Source organism: Diuraphis noxia, unplaced genomic scaffold, assembly GCF_037042655.1.
Source record: "Diuraphis noxia isolate RWA-SAM2 unplaced genomic scaffold, SU_Dnox_SAM2 contig0004, whole genome shotgun sequence".
Taxonomy (NCBI): Eukaryota; Metazoa; Arthropoda; class Insecta; order Hemiptera; family Aphididae; genus Diuraphis; species Diuraphis noxia.
The window spans coordinates 21,153,195-21,171,763 of NW_028301714.1; the positions used below are offsets into that span (position 1 = coordinate 21,153,195).

At 29.9% G+C, this 18,569-nt stretch overlaps 1 protein-coding gene across 1 annotated transcript in view; it reads left to right on the top strand.

Moving 5' to 3' along the window:
- Positions 1–18,569, top strand: part of LOC107166231 (lachesin-like) — a 249,005-nt gene that overhangs the window by 177,097 nt on the left and 53,339 nt on the right. The window contains exon 6 of the mRNA XM_089227405.1: positions 4,562–4,690. Coding sequence (XP_089083531.1) covers positions 4,562–4,690 — 129 coding nt within the window. The remainder of the gene's footprint in view (positions 1–4,561; positions 4,691–18,569) is intronic.

Below are 18,569 nucleotides of genomic sequence, written 5' to 3' on the forward strand. Positions count from 1 at the left end.
AAATAATTAAAAAACATAAAATAAGGGGGTGATTAAAGAATGTCGAAAAGGTAAAACGATAATAGGAAGCACACACGCACCACCACCACACCCCACCCATCCCCAGCTATTATATTCCGGAGTTACAAGATAAACGCCAACGACATTAAACTCCATCGAAAAACGAATAAAAAAAACAGAAACAAAAAAAAACATGAAAAAAAAACTGCACATCATAAGTGAATTTACGCCCAAGGCCCAACGCCATCCCGTTACCTGTTACGCGTTGCGTAAGTCCTCGAGGTCTACAATTACATTTTGAGTAAGTACACACAAACTAACACGCGGCAGACGTCAAAAGTTTACGCCACAATTATTATAGTTTTAAACTTTTTACTTTGCGCATTTCTCGGAGATTCTAGAGATTCATTTAAATTACGTACACTATTTGTAAGTTTTATTTAATGTTTTAGGGCAGTGCATAAAGGGAAACTTGTACGAAATATTTTATAGGTAGTTATCATAGAGGTCTGGCCAGGATGACTTTCTTTCTTATTATTCCACCTTGGCGGAACGAAACAAATCAAAAATTCAAACAAATCCCAAACGGGGGGGGGGGGGGAGGAGAAGTTATTGGAATACATTTTGGCCACTTAACCGTGCTTTGATTGTTATTTTTCCATATTCATATAAACCACTGAACCAAAAGTGATATCAATAAACGCGACGAAATAAATGCGAAGACTTTCCTAGAAAACTGTAGTTTAATACCGTTGTGTTGCTTTTCATCCCGGCGGCACCGGTTCGCTAAAACAATATTATCGATATGACAATATATTTACTATATATATTCATATATATTTTACATATTATATACCATAACAACAAACCCTTTCCCTCCCCCCACCGATTATCAGACTCATGGATCTTTTGTAGTTTCACTCGTATCGCACATTAGACCAGCAATGACTTCAGGGCAAAGCTGTATAAACGTTCCAGACCTGGTGAGGAAGGTTAGCAGCACTAAGCTATTATAGTATACTATATCGATATTCGATATACGTAACAAACTTTAATATAATATGAATATTATTATATTTTAGTACCGTTCCGTTGACGGTTATCGATATAAATGATTAGGTTTTCCGTTACAAACACTACCTATCATATAGGTATATCAATCATAATATTAATATTTTTCAGAGATATGTTTTTACTCAAGTTTTTTTTATGCAGAAGTCCTTAATCGATATAAAGTTGTTTTCGTTAAATTATTTTTTGTATCCAACTTTTAATAATATATCATTGAAAGTCGTCCAAAAACGAAATAATGTATTAATGTACCTAAAATGACGGAGTGTTTCACAACGTGTTCATCAAAAACACTGGTTAGCCTTGACAAAATTATTTAAAGTGATATATTTTTTTCCTACAATTTCTGATTATTGGACAGATCTACTCGCTATTTTTCAATCGGTCAGTCGCTTTTTGTTGTATAACAAACAAAAACAGGCTGTCCATCATTTATTATCGAGTACATATCGCAATAATAATATGATGAGCTTGATTGTCTTACGGCTAAATCCCGTTAATAAGTCATATAATGTTTATACGAAAATCAGACTGCTAAGTACGTTATATGAGTTGCGCACACGCTTGCGCGATATTAGTTTACAACCGTCGGATGGTTTTTCGAGCGAACACAGAGGAAGTAGTGCGAAACTGTTATTGTGGCCCTTTGTAAAAGTTTTTAAATCTAGTCGTATATACGGTTTCCGCTCGCGTGATTTTATATACCAAGGAACCGACGGTAAGTGCGTGATAGATAACAACGGTTGATGTCTTTCGGCTCTAAAAACTCTCAACCATGTGAGTATATTAAAATTTCACCTTCGCGCGTAACTCCATAAAACTACGTTTAAAAGTTCACTTTGGACATTTTTATGTACGTTTAAGTCGCTTTGAGTAGCGCACCATACCTACGCCACTACTGCTGAGACTTTAATTGTAATGCTCTGCATTATAGGCGGAAAACTTATCGCGAGTGTGCTTTTCCCGTGCGTTCTGAATTAACATGGATTTTTTTCTTTTTAAAATCGGAAGGAATTATGGTCTTTAGCGTCACAATTATATTATAATATCATGTACTCTCATTGGTTTTCATTAAAAACAAAACAAAAAAAAAAAAACAATTAAACTGTACTACACTATTAAATGCACGTTTTATCACCGGCCGAATTGTGGTAAAAACTAATTTAAAAAAAAAAAATCACAGACTTAAAAAATGCCTATTTAATGCGTAATTTAATAAATACAACACGTTTATCATGTACGAATAGAATTATTAATATTCTAAAATACAATTAATATATTTTTATGTCGATTCAGCTATTATGAGGGAATAGTTATTTAATATGCTGTTTAAGTACATCTTTACACAATATAACGTATAATTTACATTAGTATCCCTAAATCCCATGATTAAAATGTCTAGAACAAAGCCACGAGTCAAACACTAACTAATTGCTTTTATTCTTCTTATAAAACATAAAAATAGAGTATTGTCTTGACTTAAAAAATTTAAATAATATAATTGTGCAGAATCGATTGTTAATTTAAAAAATAAAAACACACCTACATTATAACTATAATTTGTATATGCTTCATGCTCGTATATTAAAATTTTAAAATAAAAAATTCTGAAATTCCGAAATTCCGAAATCCCGAAATTAAAGAAATTATTATTTAAACAAAAAACTGCCGTTTTAACATTTTAAAATTATTTTATATACGAGTACTTGACTCAAAACTTCTTTAAAGTCATCGTAAACCTCATATCCACTATCACGATCTTAAACGTGTTCAATACGAACTAATTTTTTTTAAATTTACTCTAATTCTAAATTTTGATCAAATAAAGTTAATTTGAATTAAATGTATGAAAAAATTTAACTAAATGATAATTTATATTATTAATAACCCCTTCAAATAATTGAATGAACGCTCGAAAAATCAATACAGCAAAAGCTCTTATCGCTTACAAAATCGATTAACGTATACGTTTTTTAATTATTTCTAATTTTTAATTATCATAGTAGCTGTTAATGGAGAAAATTTAATTACTATACATAATTCCGTGATTATAGTCAAATTATAATTAGAACAACATTCTCTATTAAAATACAATTTTTTTCAACAATATATTTATGTTCAGTATGTATAACACTAAAATAATGAATGATATTATCTACCTATGTATATATATATAAGACTAAAATTAATATTTTGGTCACAAGAATTATATTTTTTAAATCTAAAGCACACAGTAGACTAGATAGTGGAGTAGATTTTATGAGACCTATAATGAGTTTCAACTTGAGTAATCTTGAAAATTTTAAGGGAATTATTAATTTAAAACTATTTTTTCCATTAAAAATTCAAAATTATTCTCTAAACATTCACAATAGTCAATAATAAATTAAAAATGTGATTCGACGTATTCAAAGTTGATTAAAACTAGAACAAAATATGTTTTCAAAATTACTATCGGTGAAAAATTCAGAAACACGTAAGGTGTATTTTTCACCCGTAAAACTATATTATGGAATTCTCAAAGTGTATTTTAAACTCATGAATCATGTCTCATGAAAATCGAGACTCACAAATAGGTATATTAGTATTATTATTATCATTTCTTTTTCGGAGAAACCTAATTTGGATTTTCATATTTTTTACCCACTACCCGTAAGCATCCTGCTTTTAATCATATTCTGAATGATGCTGTATTTTTTTAATACTAAAATATTTATGAGATGAGTATTATCAAAAATTCACAAGTAGCAAACTAAGAATAGAAATCGTAGGAGCGATACATTTTATAACGGTTTGAATTAATTAATTTTAAAAATAAAAAATTTTAATTTCATATCATACATTATGTATAGATTATATAAATATTAACAGTCTAATAAAATAATGAAAAAATCAAATAATAATGACATGACGTATGGTCGATGAATTGTAGTAGCCAGTAGGTACTTAGATCACAAATAAAACACTTTGAAGGTGATTTTCTGACAAATTACAGACGTTAGTTTTGGTCTTATGTTTTTTCAACCGGAGATGATTTTTCGTTATTTTTTACCTCAGAGCTTGGATTTTACTTCTGTCTTTGACCGCTGGCCTTGCGGTGTATAAAATACCGTCGTGCACTTAAACATGTCAAAACCAAAAAGCAAAAATAAAAAGGGGAAACCCGTCGGCTCCTTTCCTCCAGCTCAAATGGTTCCCAAGAGATTAGACTCGTAAAAACATCGCCGCGAGCATAAGGGTTTGTCCGTAAGATAGTGGGGCGACCGTCATCCATGCGCGGCAGGACAGCAAAGAAGTACCTAGTCGTAGTATTGCGGGTGAAGAAAATATGCTGTTTGGCGGTGGTGGTGGTGGTGGTGGTGGTGGTATGTGTGGTGGCACACTATGCGGCTAATACTACTACCATGGTGGTAAACGGATGTCATTAATATTATTATTATTATTATTATTATTATTATTATTATTGTTATTGTTGTTGTCTTGTTGGCAGACAATTCGTATGTCGGTAACGACCTGAAACTTTGGCGGCTTGACAGAAGACAGACCGGCGTTTATTTCTGCATAGCCAGCAACGGTATACCGCCCGCAGTCAGCAAGAGGATAACACTGAACGTTTATTGTGAGTATTATAATATTGAATTCCTAAAATAAATAATAACATCAATAATAGTAATAGTAAATCAACCGGGCACAGTATATGTTTTACTTATTATCTGTAAAATAATTGTTGTCAATCAAAGCTCATTCGTCGCATCGAATACCGGAACCCTCCAACTGTATTATAAATATTATAACTATTACTACCACATAAAACACATTTCGTAGCTTTCATCACACTTCCCTATGAGACGTTTACCATAAACACTTAGATATATGTATTATATTATGTGTGTATTGATTTGACGGTATTTAAATGATCGCGTTTTGTTCGATTTAATCACGTTATTCGACAATGGTTTAGCGACGGGTAATAAGGTAAATATTGATTTGATTTGCTCACGCGTGTGTATGCAAGTTTGTAGAATGAAACTAACACGTAATGTCAAGGTTAAAACGTTCATAAAAGCACGTACTTATATAGGTAAAGTAACCAGTAAACAGAATTGGTTGGTGGGTCGAGTACAAGTGGATTAAACCGAAAAGTGGTCTAATGTGATCGTTATTGTATATCGTGGTGTAATAACAAGGGAACTCGAATAGAGCACGAAAATCAGGCATGTAGAAAAAATAGATCCCAGTAGTAGTATTGTGGTCCAAATCGTATATTGTAGCCAGTATAACAGTATTTTATTTTAAAATGGTTCGTGCACACCAATTAACTGTATTTTATTCGTTATACTTACTATTTGAGGCACAAGTTTATGACTGTTTTAAAAATTTGATAGCGTTCATCGTTGCGAACCCCAACACAGTGTTAGATGATAGGTGAACAGATTTCGGAACAACAATTTATTTATCATAATACTATAGACAACATAATATACAGTTATTTTAACGTTTGATGAAATTTTTTTTTTAATTTACACAATAATATATACAATCTGTACAATTATGCACAATTAGAATATTTGATAAGGGGTTACAATAATACATGAGTACATGAGTAAGAAGCCACTCACTAATGGCACTTGACTGGAAGAAGATGAAATTTAAATTTAAAATGTTAAATCATAACACTGTTGATCTATATTTTATAGAAAAGGTACTTTTATAAGTGATGTCTTCGGTCGACTACGTACATTTGAAATTTGGTTATTTAATTGATAAAACGCTATAAAAGTTATTTCTTAAAATCCCTCTTGAAAATCGCCTGAGAAACGAGTTAAATATAAAAAAAATAGAAACAATTTACGTTTATTATTGAAAACTGTAGGTACTCGGAAAAATATAACTAAGTAAAAGAAAGGAACACATAACCCATAAAATCGATTATGTACCGACGCTGTTCTAACTTCGGGAGCCATATTCATCTAAACTTTCCAGTCTTCGTTCTGTTTGGTATTTAAGTTTTAAAATTAAAAACATGAAACGTTCTAATAGTCATTTCTAAATCAAACTTTCTTAGGTAGTTACTTGTGAGTTTTTATAATAGGACTAACTTACTAATTTTTGTTCGATCAAAAAATAAATACAACGATACAAATACAATTATAATTTCTTAATTTATTCTTATAATTATTAGGTACATCACCTAAAATGTAAGGATACCATTCAATCCAACGATAATTGAAACTAAACTATACCATGTTGATTATTTTTTAAATAAAAAACCGTTAACACCACTTGAAAGCTTCACAATCGACAACAATAATTTTAAGAAATTTGACTGATCAATCAGAATTATTGATTCTACTTGATTAATTTGATGAGTAGTAACCGTATGAGATAATAAAATTTAATAAAAATTACCACGTGTTTATTGCATGTTAGACGAAAATTGTTTTTTTTTTTTCATTTATATAGATAAACAGACAAGTTTCCAGAAGTTTTCGAAAAAATATGATGACAAGAAAAAAAATGTACTTAGAAACATTATATCGTATTGTACCACATTTTTTCAATAATAATATATTCACTTTGTTCCATCTCACATATATGCATATCAAAAACATACTCAAACAAAATACATGTGATTGCATTCATACATTTCTACTTTGAATTGAAGGGATATAGTTTTTGTAGTTTAACTTTTTGAGTACTTTTCTTTTACATTAACACAACTGTGGTTGGCAGAAAGTCACATTTTTGACAAGGCAATCAAGTAAAACGTTTTCTTCGGAAATTTACAATTCAGATAGTTTTTCAAAAGTCAAAATGACCCATTAAAAAAAGTATAAAGTTTTTTCCCCCATCACTATAGCCTTATAAAATGTCAAAACAAGGTTTAATTTGTTTTATACAAAAAAAAAAAATAATATCAATTCACTGACATTTCGGATATCAATTCGGAACTCGGAAAAAAGTTATGACGATTCGTTTCATACACTCCCGTAATCAATTGAATACGTATCGATAAGGATAACCTTCGTTATTGTCAACGGTGATTTCGATAAAACCTATGACCAAAAACCGGGTCCATCATATAAAAGATAAGTGCCACAAAGCCATAAACCAAACGTCATGTCAATTTTACATGATAGTTCGCTTGTCTAGTCTCTAGTTGTTCGACGATGATACGTGAGATATATTTATCACTAGCGTCCAGTAAACATTTTCACTCACATGACCGTGACAAAAGTCTCTTGGCTTAATATTTTAGTGAAATGAGGAGGAATCGATCAAGCGTGCCACACACACGACCAGATCAAGAAAACAAAGTCAAAGGAATGACGGAGACGATAAGATAGTGTGGACTTTGATTCGTATTTTTATACAATAGGTTGCTAAACGTTGGCTCGCACGATGATCTATTATTTAGTCAATAAACTAATAAGGTTTTTTTTTTTATATATTTGATTATCGCAATCGAGTCGTCATTTAACGACGAAGATTTTACACACAAACCATGAGTTTATATTGTGTAAGAGGGAACGAGATACGTCGTGAGTAAAGTGAACACTGGCCAATGCAATTTACGTCGACCAGATATTATGATGGCTTGCCCGATTTTGATGAGCACATTTTTACTTTATTTGTTACTGATCGCCGATCGTCCAATCTATTAACTAATATTTGAGTTACCAGAAAATATTTTTCCGTTTTGAAATGTATTAGGTACGTCACTGCTACTACAATACCTACGTTTTTATTGCATATATGCACATATACACTCCATTTTCAGCATACATTGTCCAAAAAATAAAAATAAAATAAAGTTTATGTGCTGCTTGTCGACTTTAATTTTAACAATATTTCATACAAAAATCTGTTTCGTTAAGTTCCATAGAAGGTTGACTTTAAGAGAATTATTTTTTTTTTAACGAGCAATCTAATAATAAAATCCTTTTTAGTTTCAGAAAAAATTAATATTTTTCCACCTTCATAAATCCATAAATCTACATATATACTTACTACTTAACCCTATTATAATTCAATGTTGTTATAGAATTACTAAAAAAAAAAAAATAATTCCGTACTTTCATTAAATATATATACTCTTAGCATATATTTTATAATATGTCTATGGAGTTTATTAATACATATTATATTTTCATCATCTCCAATAAATTCCAATCTGAAGCAAATAAAATAAATACAATCAATCATTTTGGTATGGAATTACTAATTAAATAATATATGAATAAAAAAAATGATTTATAAAATATGTATATTAAAAATTTAATATTATAATTAGTAATGTTTATGAAACATGCTGTAATTTGTAACCTAGAATTTATGAATTTCTGTCAATAGTTTCTGAAATACTCCATTAAGTTTCTAATGTTCGTGTGTATAACAATCTACCAGAACCAAATTTTGATAGTAAAAACTCGTAATGGCATTATAATACAACTTGACATTAGTGAACAGACATTGCAAGTTGCAACCAACTAAAACAACAAAACGATAATTATTTTCATAGTCACTTCCAAACATTTAACTAACTGGATTAAATCTAATTTGATTTGAAATATGTTTAAATCCATACAGTTACGAAACAAAAAAAAAAAAAAAAAACAATAATATGTTCATAAACGTGCGTTTTTAAGCATTCAAATTTAAAAACTATATTTTTTCATTTTTTTTATCTCTGATATGAGCCTCTTTTGATTTATTTTATACGGTAGAAGACACGTAAGTGTAATTAAGTAAATAATATCTGGATTATTTTCACTATTTATTTTTTTTTTCAAACACCCAACAAAAAACGTTCCTTAAAATCAATACGAATTTTTAATGCCAGTGTGCTTTTATAAAACTAATAACGGCAATAAAAACAATATAAATTCTGAAATACAACGACAAGGATGAAAATATATCATATAAATATAATACACGGATTATCTCCGATGTTTTATTGTAGACTGTAATCGAATGTTCAACAGACCTATACCCAGTAAAAATAAAATAAAATGTTGAATTATCGAACAGCAAAACAGGCTACAGAAACACAGTCATTTTGCATCGAACGTAGTGGGCACAGTGTTACCATACGAAATACATTATTATTTAAAATTCATAACAATAATAATATATTATTTGTTGCGTTTAGGTTGAAACCGATAATTTGAAACCATATAGGTTCACGTGTTCTATGCACGTTTCTTTTTTTCAGATCGTTCGAACTCACACATTTTGAAGTATTTATTTTGAATATTATTAATTTATTGACAACTGCAATATTATAACGGTAATCTTTCTAGATTGAAAGCATAGCGTAAAAAAGCTATATTATATTGGTTTATCCAATATTATTATTTCTATATGATTTTTTACTCCGTAAATAGTTTTTTGGGGTAAAATAAACGCTCTAAAAAATGTCGACAGTATCTCTAACGAATTATGATGGATAAGTCACTTTTGAGTATTTCTAGTAGGTGCGTGATTTTTATGAAAAATACATACAATATATTTTAATCTAAAATTTTGTATTTTCTAAGACGATTAAGTAAAAAAAAATCATATCAACCTTTAACAACAAAAAATGTGCACATTATTTTGACAGACATTTTAATAACGTCAATAAAAAAAGGTTTTTAATATTGTGGATTTAGATTACACATCATCAAATATTTTAGTCAACTTTAATGATACATTTTTACCAAAATATTTTATTTCTTCCTATTCCGGTTTATTATAAAGTTTTATATAATTGTATTTATGTGCATCAAATAAACATAAAAGAAGTAAAATCCAGCTAAATTGAAATTATTCAGTGATTGTGCTTAAATTTAAAATATGTATTAAATGTTATTGAGAGCAGAAAACAGATATAACGTTCCTAACATTGTTTTGCTATTTTCGCTGTACTATTACTACATAATTCAAAAATTGACCTCTATGAAGTACAATTTGTGTCCAATATTCTGTCAACTTAAGTTCCACGTGACACATGGTAATTAGGATTTCTACAGGTACAAATGTGTTTCATGCTTTAATACAATGAAATTAATCACATTGTTGGCATACGTATTTACTTAAGAATGTATGATAAATTATATTAATTACCTGAATACCTCTATAAATGTTAGATTTTATAGTTTTCGTATTTACCTAATTTCATAAGATTTTTACACCCTTGGATTTACTTTTTTTCTTGTTGTTAATTTTGACGAATATACAACTGTCATGAGGTAAAATAAAAACTGTCAAAGAAAATAATATCTGACATGTGTCTTTTGTCCTCAATCATATAACATATTAAATTTTATGACAGGTCTTAAATCAAATAAATCAAACTAACAATGTGAAAAATAAACATTTTTATAGAGGTGAAAACCCAAAAATCACATATAAGAACATAATTTGACAAGATTCAGATGTCTCGTAATTTAGTACACAAAAATAAATGAATTTCCAATTTATTCTAAATCTTGTCAAACTTTTTTATCATCCCTCAAAAATAATTCCAATTCAAGTATTGTCATTATGATAAAAAGTCTGTTTGACTAACCAAAATTCGATTTATTTAAATATTTTTTTATGATTACTATTCTAACTTAAAACACGTCATATTATATGTACTAATAAACATCTATAATAAGGCTATCCTAAAATTTCTTTTCAACGGACCGTCACTAACGTGATTCCAACCATTTACAACTTATGAGAGTTTTCCACTAAACTTAAAAAAGCACAAAATAATTCAACAGTTTTAGTTTATTGTATAATGTGAGTAATTTACAACAATTATCGCAACACTTTAGCAACAGATTATTATCATATTTTCTTCGATTAACAATATTTTTATCATTATAGATACCTAAACTATAATAATTATACTCCTCAATATCTCTAATTTTTAACATGTCACATTATTATTAACATTAGATTTAATCAATACAGTACTCCCTCGTTAACACGAACACGACGGACCACAAAATAACCTGTTTGTGTTAAAAAAATTTGTGCAAACCGATACGTTTAACACGAATTTGTTCATGTTATTAGATCAGGTTAAATCTAATAGGTTATTTTACGCTCTTACGCTCAAATAATTTTTTTTTTATTTATGTAATCTTTGAAATATAAATGGACATTACTTGGTACATACTACATATAAACAAAAAAAAAAATTATTAATTTCAAACTCACGTCGGTTTAAAAAAGTCAGTGATGAGTTTCTGGGTGAATGTAACTTGATAGTTTTCTAGGCACTGTTTTCTGTTGCTGTTCAACTAGTCATCGAATTTGCAATCTAACTCTGCACTGGTTTGAGAAGATTTGACGAGGGTATCAAAGGCTACCCCCACATCAGCTCGAGAAGGTTTATCCACTGGAGGTTAGGTGAGGTTACAAGATTAAAGAACTAGATTGCACACATACAAACGTACACATGTATACACATCTACAATAGATAATATGTATACATAGTAGGGATAATATAAGGTATCGATAAAACTGTGTTATAAAGATTAAATGACTAACGACTATACGAGTAATAAAACGAAAATGGATACATATTGGCATTTTTCTGTTCGTGTTAATCAACAAAACGACAATATGGTACCTAAAATTTGTTCGAGTTTCGTGTTAACCGAAATAATTCGTATAAGCTGAGGAAATAAAAAAAAAACCCTATCTTATAGTATAGAGCCTTTCTCGGAACCGAAAACCCGGTTCACGTTATACAATTATTTTTGTTAATCGAGTTCGTGTTAACGAGAGAGTACTGTATATGAATATTTAATATTTATTACAATGTACAATAAATATATTATTTTCATGATTTTACTTATATGATTGGGATAATTTTTAAATGTTTAACATGTAAAATGTTGATATTGTACGACAGCAAAACTCATGACGATAAAAAACAAACAGTACAAGCAAATGTATTTAAATACCTTAACAAACTATAATAATTAATTATAAAAATTATTATAAATCAAATACGCGTACACAAATTTCTGTAATTTTCTAGAGGTATCAGCCGCGGCCGTGTAAATAAACTATGTCTCTAATCATATAGCACTCACTGTGATTAATCCCAATATTATATGATATACAAAATGGATCATACATGTTTTGTTCCAGGCTAATGACTTTAATGTTGAAGCCGTATCAATAAATAATTTTAAAAAAAAAATGGATCATCACAATATTAAAACGCCAAATCCAATAACATCAGTCATTGGTTTTGTTTATAATTGAAAATTCATCTGCGATATTATGATCTTATTGTTATCTCCATTTTGCGTGTAACCAAATATTATTATACGATTTAAAAATAAACGCCTAACAGTAAAGTATCATTATCATTATTATTTCACTACGATGTCACACGACTGATAAATATGAAATTATTAACATTGAGCTATCACTTGATTTTAGTGCTTAAATACGAGTAGCTTTAAAGCGGGGTTGATAAAAATTAAAAAGTATTAATTTTTTGAGAAAAGTTTGTACACATCTCGAAAAATCTAGTTTTAATCATTCTAATACATTTTATAACATTGTTGTTATATTTTTATCGTGTTTATGTATTATTTAAATCATGTTATTAAAGTCAACATACAACAACTAATATCGTGGCAATGTATATAATGGTTATGGAATTAACGTAATCACAACAATCATCCACCTGTTGTTAGGTATGGCTATCTGCACGCATCATAGGTGCAGTTAAATTATTAAATAACGTCTCAAGTATTTGAATGTTTGTGTGTAATTCAATTAAAATACAAACTACCTCACAGCCACTACTATTCCATTGTTGTCCGCAATCGATTTTAACGTTTACGTTCGAATACAAACGACATTTTTTTTACACTTGTCCGAATACTTCTCTTGAACCTATGTTTAACATGCAACGAACAGAAAAAATATAACTAACGCATGATCAATTTTACTCATACGTACACGAATATATCATTCCAATCACTTAAAGTCCCGAAGTCTCGAATTATTATAATTTACAATATATTTAAACATCGATACAAGATGTATAACACATTATGTCGACAGACTCCAAACAAACTCCGTACTTAAATGACACGATGGATGATTTTCACACCGAGATGCAATTTAGATTTCCGTTCATTACTTTATCGGCAACGAAAATAAAATAGCAATAACTGCCAACGATAGGTAGAGTATTATTCATATAATAAACCGACGATTGATGACCACCACCGAATAATGAGATGGTAAAATTGGGAACGTTCGCGGGAAATCCTAATAACGTTGTCTCGCTGACAGACGCTTAGGTATTACAGAAAACTACCTACATATTTTTCCGGCGTCAGCGGTGGTGGAAGCCGCAGTGTCTAGGTATAAAGTGTTTGGTATTCTGTTCTAACACGCGAACACTTGGAATTGGTTTTGGCCTATGCTATTAAAAATAACAATAAATAATATTTTACAAAAAAAAAAATGTCACGATCCAGAAAACGAACGAAATAAAAAAAAAAAAATAAAAACAAAGAAAGAGACCTCATACACTATGCTGGATTTCAGTATAATAATATAACAATATTGTATTATATTATAATGTACAAACTAACTGAAACATCTCTTGTATATTCAATTAGTAGTGTACAGCCAAATCATAATCCACCGATACGGCAAACAAATGCTCTATGCCCAACGTTATTAAGCAGTAGTAGTGCTGTTGAAAATCCACTTGTATTCATATGATAAACAGGCATTTGAAGCTCTCGAATAGAATAGGAACCAGAAACACGGTTATAGACGGTGGATGGTGAATACTCGTAATCTGGCGATTGATGCGATACTTGAGTTCAATTACATTTGTTGATTGAGATTTTAGGTATGATTACTGAATTGATTTGTGGACGAATTTAGCTTGAAACGAATTTATCAAAAACACAGATATTTAAGGACAAAAAAAAAACGTTGGTCTATGATAAACAATAATATCTGTCACCGTCACCGGAGCACTGAATAAGTCAGATGATGGCACGATATGTAAACGTTAATTAAATCCTAATTATACAAAATATCTAAAGGAAAAAAATTAAATTTATCGTTATTACCATAATACCGCCCTCCACAAACCACTTCAAACAGTATCCATAGCTACTTCCGAAACATACCATAAAATTCAATTTTAAATGAATTGGCATTTATGCCTTACTTTTGAGCGTAATAAAGTTTTCGATCGTTTTTTTTTTTTGTTTCGTTTTTCTGCAGAAAAACATCTTTGCCAAATTTAGAGTTATATTATAATGACATACATTCTGTTTTTTTTTTTTTAAATTTTCTCTCATTCTATTTTTATTCAAGCTCGGACGATTCGAATCTAAAGTACCTTATCATCTCGACGAATCAAGTACGTGCCAAAAATATATATAAATGGATCACCTTGCATGAACTTCGAAAACTTTATCCACCGAAGTTTAAATATTTAAAAACTGTCCCTGCAGTGTAGGTACAAGAAATACCATGAAAATTGAATGCGATATGTAAAATGAAATGACGCGTGCCCCACGCGTATATACAGGCGTACCGTTATTCTCACATCGTACCTTTCGAAACAGCAGAGGGGGTGGTATAATACTCGATATAGATAAAAAAAAATATATATATAAATGTGTGCAGTGTTTACATCGACCACGAGCTCGAGTCTATTTGTGCCTGACTTCACACTGTATAAAATTTTAGAAACGCAAACGTATATTCCGGAACGATAGCCCGTAATGATTTGAGAAAAAAAAATAATAATAATAAAACTGAAGACGAAAACGATCTCCGAGATTGGCACGCGGCCGTTTTGCAGCCACAGCACGTTTACTACGTTTATCGACCGGACAACGCGACAACGGCAGCGTTGGTCCCGAACCATAACATCAGCAGCAGCCGCTGTGCACTCCCTCACATTATTATATAAATATATATATTGTTTACTGTCTGCAGCACGGTAAAGGTTACCCGTATATACCCCTCGGGATATTTTCTCCCCCTTTCATTTATTTATTTATTTCTCTCCTCCCTTTTTCGACCGGGCATCTAATCGGTTAGGCTCTTCATCTCACTCTCTCTTTCCTCGCTCTCCTTCTCCCTCTGTATATATATTTAACCGATGTCACGTCTTGTCATCGGTCGCGATGACGCTCCCTTCGAACACGGTCTATCATCCCCTACCTCACCCACCACACACTTTCAGGACAACTCTGTTGCTCCATAGGTATTGTACACGTTACTATAGTGTTTTCCGTTTACCCACCTTCAAAATATACAATATAACATATCCGCTAACACCAAATACAACCGCTTTTGGTTTTTGTTGATTTTTCACGACATCCATCATTATCCCGTTTCATAACTCGGCTGCACACTAGAGCACGAACATCGACCACCAAAATTGCCATCCACTCGCCATAAGTAAAACAAAATTCAACGTAGAATGCGCACGTGCGTAGGACAGATGACGTGCCAAGCTTAACAGACCCCGAATCATTGTTAAACAACCATAAAAGAAATAATGAACCCCGTTGAATTTAATCGACCAAAAAAAAGAATCTCATTCGTGATTTATAACATTTATAACAAAATCTAGTGACATAAAGAAGATCCATCATATTATCATATTAATCCATCGTTTAGTTACTGATTTTTGAAAATTTATAAATAGTTTGAATAAAGTAGTTGCTATTGAAAAATAAAAGAATATGCTACCACCTAATCAATTACCTAACTAAGTAACCCTGCAGATAGTTTCAAGCGCTCAAGCTTCGATAAAAACCTTTTTTTTTATCAACTCTCAGAATTATCTGATTTTTTAACACCACATCGACATTCGTTTGTACTATCTATATATTATTTTATATAAAAATCAATTTACGCTCTTCAAAAACATTGTTCTGTAATATTTTCAATATATTAAATATGTATACTGAGAAAAAAATCTAAATTAATTCTGAAAAATAATGTATTCATCATATAGATCTAAAAATGGAATACAATTACTTGGGTAAATTCAAATGTTGAAACAATCTAATAAACGACAAAAAATTATATTTAAATTAAATTGAATTACATTAATCCGCTTAATCTGCGTGTATAAAAATATTATTATTATTATTATATAAATGAATTAATAATTTAATTTTTAAAACTCATTTGTATAAAAAAAATAAAAATATTATTTCAATTGACAACGTAGTAGTTTGTTATAATATACTCGTTCAGTTAAGGCCAAAGATTATATTTGTTATAAAAACAGTTAGTTAACTTACTGGTTGTAATTCAAACACTACACGGAAGTCTGTATATCTTTAAATCATTTATTACTAATCATTTATACATAGACTACTGTTTATTCGGTTTTTTTCTCTTGGTGACGCAGTAGCTTACAAAAAAAATAAAACATAGGTATTGCTTACACTACTATACTATTGTTAAATATGCTAACTAATCTAAAATGAGTGCAAGGGTTCTCTACACGTTTTAGGATATAAAATTTCCAATGAAATCCGCCAAATTTACAAGTCTTGGCGAAACCCCGTCAGCATAATTATTCTTTATTTGTTATCTAAAGCTCAACTCAGTTTAATTTTTTTTTAATACTATATTAATGAAAAAATTGAATACCCATCAACTTTACGTTTTCCGTGTATCATAATTTATTGAACTACGCCGAGGAAGATAATAATGCTTAACGATTGATGACTTTCAAGCTGGACAGGAGAGAGTGAATAAAATCAATAGTGAAATCATCAAAAAGTGATGGGGATTGAAAAGTTTGTATTTTTTTTTAAACCGTAATACGTTTTTTTCACATACACATATCTATGTGGATAAAAAAATACACTACAATAATAAATCTCCATATGGAGGGTAAAAATATATTAATGCCAAAATGCACCTTTAGGGTAGTTTATTCTGCCGATAAACATATGTAATAGTAAGTTTCAGGTGCTGGTACCCTATGGTTACAAACTGAACGCACTTACATAATATTACGTATGCACACATCAAATACTCATAAAACTCCGTTTAAAGACGTGAACACGTTTCTGAAAGTTACGCACTCATTTATTTATAAAACGATTTTTTTTTTTTAAATCTATATATTTATTGACACATATTTTTTTTTGCCCGAAACGTGTTTAAGAGACGAACGGATCGAGATGAATTTTTCAAACAATGTTGTTAACGAGTACGGAACAATGGGGACCATATAAATTGCGCGCGTAATGTTTGTTTTTTGCTTTTTGACCAAATCACATTGCATACATTGCATACATTGCATATTGAGCGAACAATGCTCCCCTTCCAAAATTGCAATCATAAAAAAAAATGCATTTGTCCGCACACATAATTTATTGTGTGCGACATACGATCACGATATACCAAGTACTCGATATTTGATTATAGGTCAATAGCGTTACACGAATAAAACGTACTAAATTCAAATAAAATACCAATAAAAATTCTTATTTCCGTTCCAGTTTTTTTTAGTGCACTCACACTTAAAGATCTCATTCTAGTGTATGACTGATTTGAGAATGATATGCCTACACGTGTACAGTGTACACCATCGCTATCCACCAATATTGGCCATAATATTATGATGAAATAAAAATAAATCCTATAAGCCGTATTATATATTATTATTATTGCTATTATTATAAATATGACTATTGCTTTAGGTTTGAATATTTATTTAAATTTAAATCATAAGAATATTGGTAAATTTTCATAAATAGTTTAGTTAATATAAAATACGTAATGTGAAACTATAAGCCATTTAAAATATAACTTTTCGCGTAAAGTGTTTTGATAAAAATATTTATAAAGTTTTAACATCAACCGGTATTGTTAGGTAATTACGCATGTTATTAAACTAACCAAATTCAAAAGTATTCAGACCAAGAAATAAGTTTCCATATGTAAAGAACATTTTTGTTTGCACAAAATGCATTTCTGAGTCAGCCGACGCCGGTCGTCGATGTACCTGTAATATTCACTCAAAAAGTCTTAAATTGTATTTAACTAATTTTAAATTGTCATCTTTATTTTGTTAGTTTTCTATAGCTTCGGCCGTGCTAATAGGTATTTAATGCACCGCTGTGTAAAAAATTGATCAGCCCCCCCCCCCCCCGAAAAAAATCCTGGCTACGCCGCTGTGATTATAAAATATTATAATGATTACAATTACTATATTTTAGTTAAATCTCTAAACATAAAAATATATTAAATGTAAATGTAATACATAATACAAGTTTATTTTTCTTGTCTTAATTAAGTAAATAGGTACCTATACAATTATTATAACAACATAATATTATGTATATACATCATACTTATGTTATAAAATACCTATAACGATATTTGTTTGTTTTTTTTTTTTTAATATCCTGTAGAATTAATATATAAACAATCCAAAAGTCTTGATATGTATATTTTATTAAAATATAAATATATTTATAATC